The 10,691-nt window shown below is 42.7% G+C and overlaps 1 protein-coding gene across 4 annotated transcripts in view; it reads right to left on the reverse strand.

The window, feature by feature from the left end:
* The window catches only part of LOC112266332 (histone deacetylase 4-like), a 74,627-nt gene that overhangs the window by 12,046 nt on the left and 51,890 nt on the right, over window positions 1–10,691 (reverse strand). For all 4 annotated transcript variants that reach the window (XM_042296709.1, XM_042296708.1, XM_042296707.1 and 1 more), the window contains 8 exons: window positions 10,422–10,617; window positions 9,986–10,119; window positions 9,557–9,706; window positions 8,792–8,899; window positions 7,993–8,136; window positions 7,734–7,853; window positions 7,545–7,642; window positions 78–196 (listed from right to left, as the gene is read on the reverse strand). In XM_042296709.1, coding sequence (XP_042152643.1) covers window positions 78–196; window positions 7,545–7,642; window positions 7,734–7,853; window positions 7,993–8,136; window positions 8,792–8,899; window positions 9,557–9,706; window positions 9,986–10,119; window positions 10,422–10,617 — 1,069 coding nt within the window. The remainder of the gene's footprint in view (window positions 1–77; window positions 197–7,544; window positions 7,643–7,733; window positions 7,854–7,992; window positions 8,137–8,791; window positions 8,900–9,556; window positions 9,707–9,985; window positions 10,120–10,421; window positions 10,618–10,691) is intronic.

Here is a 10,691-nt window from a genome sequence, read left to right on the forward strand (position 1 = left end):
GTCTGGACCTCAGGGGTCAGCTAACAAAAGAACAGATCCAGACATCATTGCACCAGTGCTACTTTACACAAACGTACATTTGGAGGTGAGGGTGTAACCGCCTAGGGGAGGAGGGTGACCCTCGACGGCGTCGAAGCCTGAGGACACCAGCACCACGTCAGGAGAAAATTCATTAGCTATGGGCATCACCACAGACCTAGGGAGAGGGAAAGAGGAGAGAGTTGGTGGGTTTCGCAACTTTTTTTTGATATTTGGTATTTTATTAGAATCATTATCTGTTGTGAAAGCAGCAGCTCCTCTTCCTGAGGTCCACATGGAACATTAAGACAAGAACAGATCAAGGACAGAACGACACACTGTACACACATCGCCTACACATCAATACACACTGTACACACATCAATACACACTGTACACACATCAATACACACTGTACACACATCAATACACACTGTACACACATCGCCTACACATCAATACACACTGTACACACATCAATACACACTGTACACACATCAATACACACTGTACACACATCAATACACACTGTACACACATCAATACACACTGTACACACATCAATACACACTGTACACACATCGCCTACACATCAATACACACTGTACACACATCAATACACACTGTACACACATCGCCTACACATCAATACACACTGTACACACATCAATACACACTGTACACACATCGCCTACACATCAATACACACTGTACACACATCAATACACACTGTACACACATCGCCTACACATCAATACACACTGTACACACATCGCCTACACATCAATACACACTGTACACACATCAATACACACTGTACACACATCGCCTACACATCAATACATACTGTACACACATCGCCTACACATCAATACATACTGTACACACATCGCCTACACATCAATACATTCTGTACACACATCAATACCTACACATCAATACACACAGCCTACACATCAATACATACTGTACACACATCGCCTACACATCAATACACACATCGCCACACATCACATCAATACATACTCAATACACACACATCGCCTACACATCAATACATACTGTACACACATCGCCTACACATCAATACATACTGTACACACACAGCCTGTACACACACAGCCTCACATCAATACATACTGAACACACATCAATACATACTGTACACACATGCCTACACATCAATACACACTGTACACACATCGCCTACACATCAATACACACTGTACACACATCAATACACACTGTACACACATCGCCTACACATCAATACACACTGTACACACATCAATACATACTGTACACACATCAATACATACTGTACACACATTGCCTACACATCAATACATACTGTACACACATGGCCTACACATCAATACATACTGTACACACATGGCCTACACATCAATACATACTGTACACACATGGCCTACACATCAATACATACTGTACACACATCAATACTACACATCAATACATGCTGTACACACATCAATACATACTGTACACACATTGCCTACACATCAATACATACTGTACACACATGGCCTACACATCAATACATACTGTACACACATGGCCTACACATCAATACATACTGTACACACAGCCTACACATCAATACACACTGTACACACATCAATACATACTGTACACACATCGCCTACACATCAATACACTGTACACACATGGCCTACACATCAATACACTGTACACACATGGCCTACACATCAATACACTGTACACACATCGCCTACACATCAATACACTGTACACACATCACCTACACATCAATACATACTGTACACACATCACATCAATACCTACACATCAATACATACTGTACACACATCAATACATACTGTACACACATCAATACAATACATACTGTACACACATGGCCTACACATCAATACATACTGTACACACATCGCCTACACATCAATACATACTGTACACACATTGCCTACATCAATACACACATGCTTACACATCAATACACTGTACACACATCGCCTACATCAATACACACACACATACGCCTACACATCAATACACTGTACACACATCGCCTACACATCAATACATACTGTACACACATTGCCTACATCAATACACACATCGCCTACACATCAATACACTGTACACACATCGCCTACACATCAATACATACTGTACACACATCGCCTACACATCAATACACACATCGCCTACACATCAATACACTGTACACACATCGTACACACATCGCCTACACATCAATACATACTGTACACATCGCCTACACATCAATACACACTGTACACACATCGCCTACACATCAATACACACTGTACACACATCGCCTACACATCAATACATACTGTACACACATCGCCTACACATCAATACATACTGTACACACATCAATACATACTGTACACACATCAATACATACTGTACACATCAATACACACTGTACACACATCGCCTACACATCAATACACACTGTACACATATCAATACATACTGTACACACATCAATACATACTGTACACACATCAATACATACTGTACACACATCAATACATACTGTACACACATCAATACATACTGTACACACATCAATACACACTGTACACACATCGCCTACACATCAATACATACTGTACACACATGCCTACACATCAATCAATACATACTGTACACACATGGCCTACACATCAATACATACTGTACACACATGGCCTACACATCAATACACACTGTACACACACCAATACATACTGTACACACATCGCCTACACATCAATACACACTGTACACACATCAATACACTGTACACACATCGCCTACACACCAATACACACTGTACACACATGGCCTACACATCAATACATACTGTACACACATGGCCTACACATCAATACATACTGTACACACATCGCCTACACATCAATACATACTGTACACACATCGCCTACACATCAATACATACTGTACACACATCGCCTACACATCAATACACACAGCCTACACATCAATACATACTGTACACACATCGCCTACACATCAATACACACATCGCCTACACATCAATACATACTGTACACACATCGCCTACACATCAATACACACACGCCTACACATCAATACATACTGTACACACATACTCGCCTACACACATCAATACATACTGTACACACACAGCCTACACATCAATACATACTGAACACACATCAATACATACTGTACACACATCGCCTACACATCAATACACACTGTACACACATCGCCTACACATCAATACACACTGTACACATATCAATACATACTGTACACACATCAATACATACTGTACACACATTGCCTACACATCAATACACACTGTACACACATCAATACACACTGTACACACATCGCCTACACATCAATACACACTGTACACACATCAATACATACTGTACACACATCACCTACACATCAATACACACTGTACACACATCGCCTACACATCAATACATACTGTACACACATCAATACACACTGTACACACATCGCCTACACATCAATACATACTGTACACACATCAATACATACTGTACACACATCGCCTACACATCAATACATACTGTACACACATGGCCTACACATCAATACATACTGTACACACATGGCCTACCTACATCAATACACACTGCACACACACCAATACATACTGTACACACATCGCCTACACATCAATACACACTGTACACACATCAATACATACTGTACACACATCGCCTACACACCAGTACACACATGGCCTACACATCAATACATACTGTACACACATGGCCTACACATCAATACATACTGTACACACATCGCCTACACATCAATACATACTGTACACACATCGCCTACACATCAATACATTCTGTACACACATCGCCTACACATCAATACACACAGCCTACACATCAATACATACTGTACACACATCGCCTACACATCAATACACACATCGCCTACACATCAATACATACTGTACACACATCGCCACATCACATACTCACATCACATACTGTACACACATCGCCTACACATCAATACATACTGTACACACACAGCCTACACATCAATACATACTGAACACACATCAATACATACTGTACACACATCGCCTACACATCAATACACACTGTACACACATCGCCTACACATCAATACACACTGTACACACATCAATACACACTGTACACACATCGCCTACACATCAATACACACTGTACACACATCAATACATACTGTACACACATCAATACATACTGTACACACATTGCCTACACATCAATACATACTGTACACACATGGCCTACACATCAATACATACTGTACACACATGGCCTACACATCAATACATACTGTACACACATGGCCTACACATCAATACATACTGTACACACATCGCCTACACATCAATACACACTGTACACACATCAATACATACTGTACACACATCGCCTACACATCAATACATACTGTACACACATGGCCTACACATCAATACATACTGTACACACATGGCCTACACATCAATACATACTGTACACACATCGCCTACACATCAATACACACTGTATACACATCAATACACACTGTACACACATCGCCTACACATCAATACATACTGTACACACATCGCCTACACATCAATACATACTGTACACACATGGCCTACACATCAATACATACTGTACACACATCGCCTACACATCAATACATACTGTACACACATCGCCTACACATCAATACACTGTACACACATCACCTACACATCAATACATACTGTACACACATCGCCTACACATCAATACATACTGTACACACATCGCCTACACACTGTACACACATCAATACATACTGTACACACATGGCCTACACATCAATACATACTGTACACACATTGCCTACATCAATACACACATCGCTTACACATCAATACATACTGTACACACATCGCCTACACATCAATACATACTGTACACACATGGCCTACACATCAATACATACTGTACACACATTGCCTACATCAATACACACACATCGCTTACACATCAATACACTGTACACACATCGCCTACACATCAATACATACTGTACACATCGCCTACACATCAATACACACATCGCTACACATCAATACACTGTACACACATCGCCTACACATCAATACATACTGTACACACATCGCCTACACATCAATACATACTTTACACACATCGCCTACACATCAATACATACTGTACACACATGGCCTACACATCAATACATACTGTACACACATTGCCTACATCAATACACACATCGCTTACACATCAATACATACTGTACACACATCGCCTACACATCAATACATACTGTACACACATCGCCTACACATCAATACATACTGTACACACATCGCCTACACATCAATACATACTGTACACACATCGCCTACACATCAATACATACTGTACACACATCGCCTACACATCAATACATACTGTACACACATCGCCTACACATCAATACATACTGTACACACATCGCCTACACATCAATACATACTGTACACACATCAATACATACTGTACACACATCAATACATACTGTACACACATCAATACATACTGTACACACATCAATACATACTGTACACACATCGCCTACACATCAATACACACTGTACACACATCAATACATACTGTACACACATCAATACACACTGTACACACATCGCCTACACATCAATACACACATCAATACATACTGTACACACATCAATACACACTGTACACACATGGCCTACACATCAATACATACTGTACACACATGGCCTACACATCAATACATACTGTACACACATCGCCTACACATCAATACACACTGTACACACACCAATACATACTGTACACACATCGCCTACACATCAATACACACTGTACACACATCAATACATACTGTACACACATCGCCTACACATCAATACACACTGTACACACATCAATACACTGTACACACATCGCCTACACACCAATACACACTGTACACACATGGCCTACACATCAATACATACTGTAACATCGCCTACACATCAATACATTCTGTACACACATCGCCTACACATCAATACACACAGCCTACACATCAATACATACTGTACACACATCGCCTACACATCAATACACACATCGCCTACACATCAATACATACTGTACACACATCGCCTACACATCAATACACACATTGCCTACACATCAATACATACTGTACACACATCGCCTACACATCAATACATACTGTACACACACAGCCTACACATCAATACATACTGAACACACATCAATACATACTGTACACACATCGCCTACACATCAATACATACTGTACACACATCGCCTACACATCAATACACACTGTACACACATCGCCTACACATCAATACATACTGTACACACATCAATACATACTGTACACACATCGCCTACACATCAATACATACTGTACACACATCAATACACACTGTACACACATCGCCTACACATCAATACACACTGTACACACATCAATACATACTGTACACACATCACCTACACATCAATACACACTGTACACACATCGCCTACACATCAATACATACTGTACACACATCAATACACACTGTACACACATCACCTACACATCAATACACACTGTACACACATCGCCTACACATCAATACACACTGTACACACATCAATACACACTGTACACACATCGCCAATACATACTGTACACACATCAATACACACTGTACACACATCAATACATACTGTACACACATCAATACACACTGTACACACATCAATACACACTGTACACACATCAATACACACTGTACACACATCAATACATACTGTACACATCGCCTACACATCAATACATACTGTACACACATCGCCTACACATCAATACACACTGTACACAATGTACACACATCAATACACACTGTACACACTGTACACACATCAATACATACTGTACACACATCAATACACACTGTACACATCCTTCACATCAATACATACTGTACACACATCAATACATACTGTACACACACAGCCTACACATCAATACATACTGTACACACATCGCCTACACATCAATACATACTGTGCACACATCAATACATACTGTACACACATCGCCTACACATCAATACATACTGTACACACATCGCCTACACATCAATACACACTGTACACACATCGCCTACACATCAATACACACTGTACACACATCAATACATACTGTACACACACACTATCTGGGTCAAATAGGGGAGAGGATGGTGCCATGAGGTGTTGCAGTTTTTTTAAACCAGGTTTCCTGTTTATTTGAACAATATGAGATGGAAGGGAGTTCCATGCAATAATGTCTCTATATAATACTGTACGCTTTCCTGAATTTGCTCTGGATTTGGGGACTATGAAAAGACCCCTGGTGGCATGTCTGGTGGGTTAAGTGTTGTGTTTTACCTGAAGGCTGCCAGGTACTCTGCATCTCCCATAGGTGGCTCCAGCCCCCCGGTGAAGGCCATGTTAACGTTAAAACCTACTCCTGGACCACTGCCCACCTGACAGAGAAAGGATGGGAGGAATAGCCATGAGAACACACACACACACACACACACACACACACGTTCCCATGAGATGTGTCACCATTACCTCGTCGGGTGCTCCGCTGCCAGGGAAGAAGTTTCCATCGTCGTATCGATGGAGAGACAGGTACAGCACGTTGGGGTCATCGTAAAATGCCTGCTGGGTCCCGTTGCCATGGTGAACATCCTGATGGACAGCACACATGGCCAATCAGATGACCATTGTCCAATTTTTTCTTTTTCTTACATCCAATGGTAATTCTACAGTCATTTACAAAACCTACTTTCTCTTTAAAAGGTCAGGTGAAGGACCAGCACAAACTCACCCAGTCTACTATGAGGATCTTGCAGACGTTGAGTCTCTGTTGGAGCAGCCGGGCTGCGATGGCTACTGAGTTAAAGTAGCAGAAGCCCATGGGAGTGCTCTCTTCTGCATGGTGTCCAGGGGGTCGAACCACAGCAAAGCCGTTCTGGGAACCAGATGCAACAACTACATTACCCACAACTCCATCCATGAGGGGGAGAGATTGAGTGCATTCTTTGTGAAGGGGGGAAAAAGTGTAGAGACCTAACCTTAATGGAGGGATAGAGGGATGAAAAGGAGAAGAGGGTAGAGAGGACTCACCTTAAGAGGGATGAAAAGGAGAAGAGGGTAGAGAGACCTAACCTTAATGGAGGGATAGAGGGATGAAAAGGAGAAGAGGGTAGAGAGGACTCACCTTAAGAGGGATGAAAAGGAGAAGAGGGTAGAGAGACCTAACCTTAATGGAGGGATAGAGGGATGAAAAGGAGAAGAGGGTAGAGAGGACTCACCTTAATGGAGGGATAGAGGGATGAAAAGGAGAAGAGGGTAGAGAGACCTAACCATAATGGAGGGATAGAGGGATGAAAAGGAGAAGAGGGTAGAGAGGACTCACCTTAATGGAGGGATAGAGGGATGAAAAGGAGAAGAGGGTAGAGAGACCTAACCATAATGGAGGGATAGAGGGATGAAAAGGAGAAGAGGGTAGAGAGGACTCACCTTAATGGAGGGATAGAGGGATGAAAAGGAGAAGAGGGTAGAGAGACCTAACCTTAATGGAGGGATAGAGGGATGAAAAGGAGAAGAGGGTAGAGAGGACTCACCTTCAGTTCACCAGTGGCCACTTTGAACACCAGCTCCACCACAGAACCCACAGCCAGACGAACTGCAGTAGAGGAATGGACCTCGTTCCAGATGGTGTCACTGTCCACCTGCAATCATCATCATCATTGTCACAGTTAAAGGGACACTTTGGGATGTTGGCAATGCAGCCCTTTATCTACTTGCCCAGAGTCAGACGAACTTGTGGAGACCATTTTTATGTCTGCGTGCAGTTTGAAAGGAGTTGCTAACTAGCATAAGCACAATGACTGGACGTCTGTGGTAACAGCTTGCATGTGACCATAAGCTAGCATGATAGCTGTTACCATAGACATCCATTTATTGTGCTAACATCAGTTAGCACTTTGGTGAAGTAGATAAATGGGTTCATTGCCAAAATATAAAACAGGGTTAATGATTTGAGGAGGAGAAATAGGATGAGGCAGAGGAGAAAGGAGGAGGAGAAAGATGGTTGAGGAGGAGAAATAGGAGGCGGCAGAGGAAAAAAGAGGAGGAGAAAGATGGTTGAGGAGGAGAAATAGGAGGCAGAGGAGAAAAGAGGAGGAGGCAGAGGAGAAAGGAGGAGGAGAAAGATGGTTGAGGAGGAGAAATAGGAGGAGGCAGAGGAGAAAGGAGGAGGAGAAATAGGAGGAGGCAGAGGAAAAAAGAGGAGGAGAAAGATGGTTGAGGAGGAGAAATAGGAGGAGGCAGAGGAGAAAGGAGGAGGAGAAGAAAGAAGGAGGAGGAGGATGAAGAGGAAGACTCACCCCCACTCCTCCACATGGTAATCTGACCAACATGGGCGTGACTGAACAGTCTAGTTTCTGTCGGAGGGGGTTGGTTCCATACAGCAGGACGTGGGCTTCAGAGTGGACTGTCTGGAGCTCCTCCAGAGTGGCCTTCCTACCACGGATACACTACACACACACACACACACACACACACACACAAACAAAATGGAGACATGCAACATTTCCTTTCTATTCATTTGTTTTATTCTCTGTGTTTAAGTGAATCACAAATGACAAAGTACATGGAAAGGATAAGCAATGATGTATGTTTATGCATCCGTTGGTAACTCCTAGCAACAGAAATTCATTAAATTCACGCTTGTTTGAAGACTACAAATAGCATTAAAAATGATTCTATAACAGAGAATAGCAAAGAGAAGGATGGTTGAAGGCTTTAGAATGTACCTCACACTGTCCCCTAAGTCCTGTCTCCTGCAGTCTGGACCAGATGCTCTGGATGCGCCCGGCGTGCTCCGGATGGGTGTGTGTGTTCCCGCACATACACTGGTGCTTTTGCATCAGAGAGTCATACACCAACCCTGCAGGTAGAACCCAGGACATTAGCACAAACACACGCATTGTAATGAACACACGCATATTACCACTGACGCACACACACACACACACACACACACAAGTGGAAACAACAAACTGACAGAGCAAAATAAGGAGGGATAAAGGAGCGACAGAGAAATATATAAAAATGAATCTACATCTGCATTGCTTGCTGTTTTAGGTTTTAAGCTGGGTTTCTGTACAGCACTTGGTGACATCTGCTGATGGAAAAGGGCTTTACAAATACATTTGATTGATATAAAAAGAGAAGAGCATTACTACCAACCTGTGGTGAAGCGAGGTTTGGTGGGAGGCTCAGGAGGCGGGACAGAGATGGGGAAGGAGGAAGCGGAGGCCGGAGACGATTGGGCCCTGGAGAGGGGGCGGTGACCTGGGAAGGTGATTGACAGACCGGCTGCCTCCATGGAAGCCTGATAGTTTCTCAGCTGGTGGATTCTCTGCTGCTCCAACAACATGGCCTGCTGCTCAGAGAGAGGAAAGAGGTGGACGAGGAGGGGAGGAGGAGAGAGAAGGGGAAGGAGAGAGAGAAAGAGGG

The sequence above is a fragment of the Oncorhynchus tshawytscha genome, linkage group LG14 (assembly GCF_018296145.1).
Source record: "Oncorhynchus tshawytscha isolate Ot180627B linkage group LG14, Otsh_v2.0, whole genome shotgun sequence".
NCBI classification, from domain to species: domain Eukaryota; kingdom Metazoa; phylum Chordata; class Actinopteri; order Salmoniformes; family Salmonidae; genus Oncorhynchus; species Oncorhynchus tshawytscha.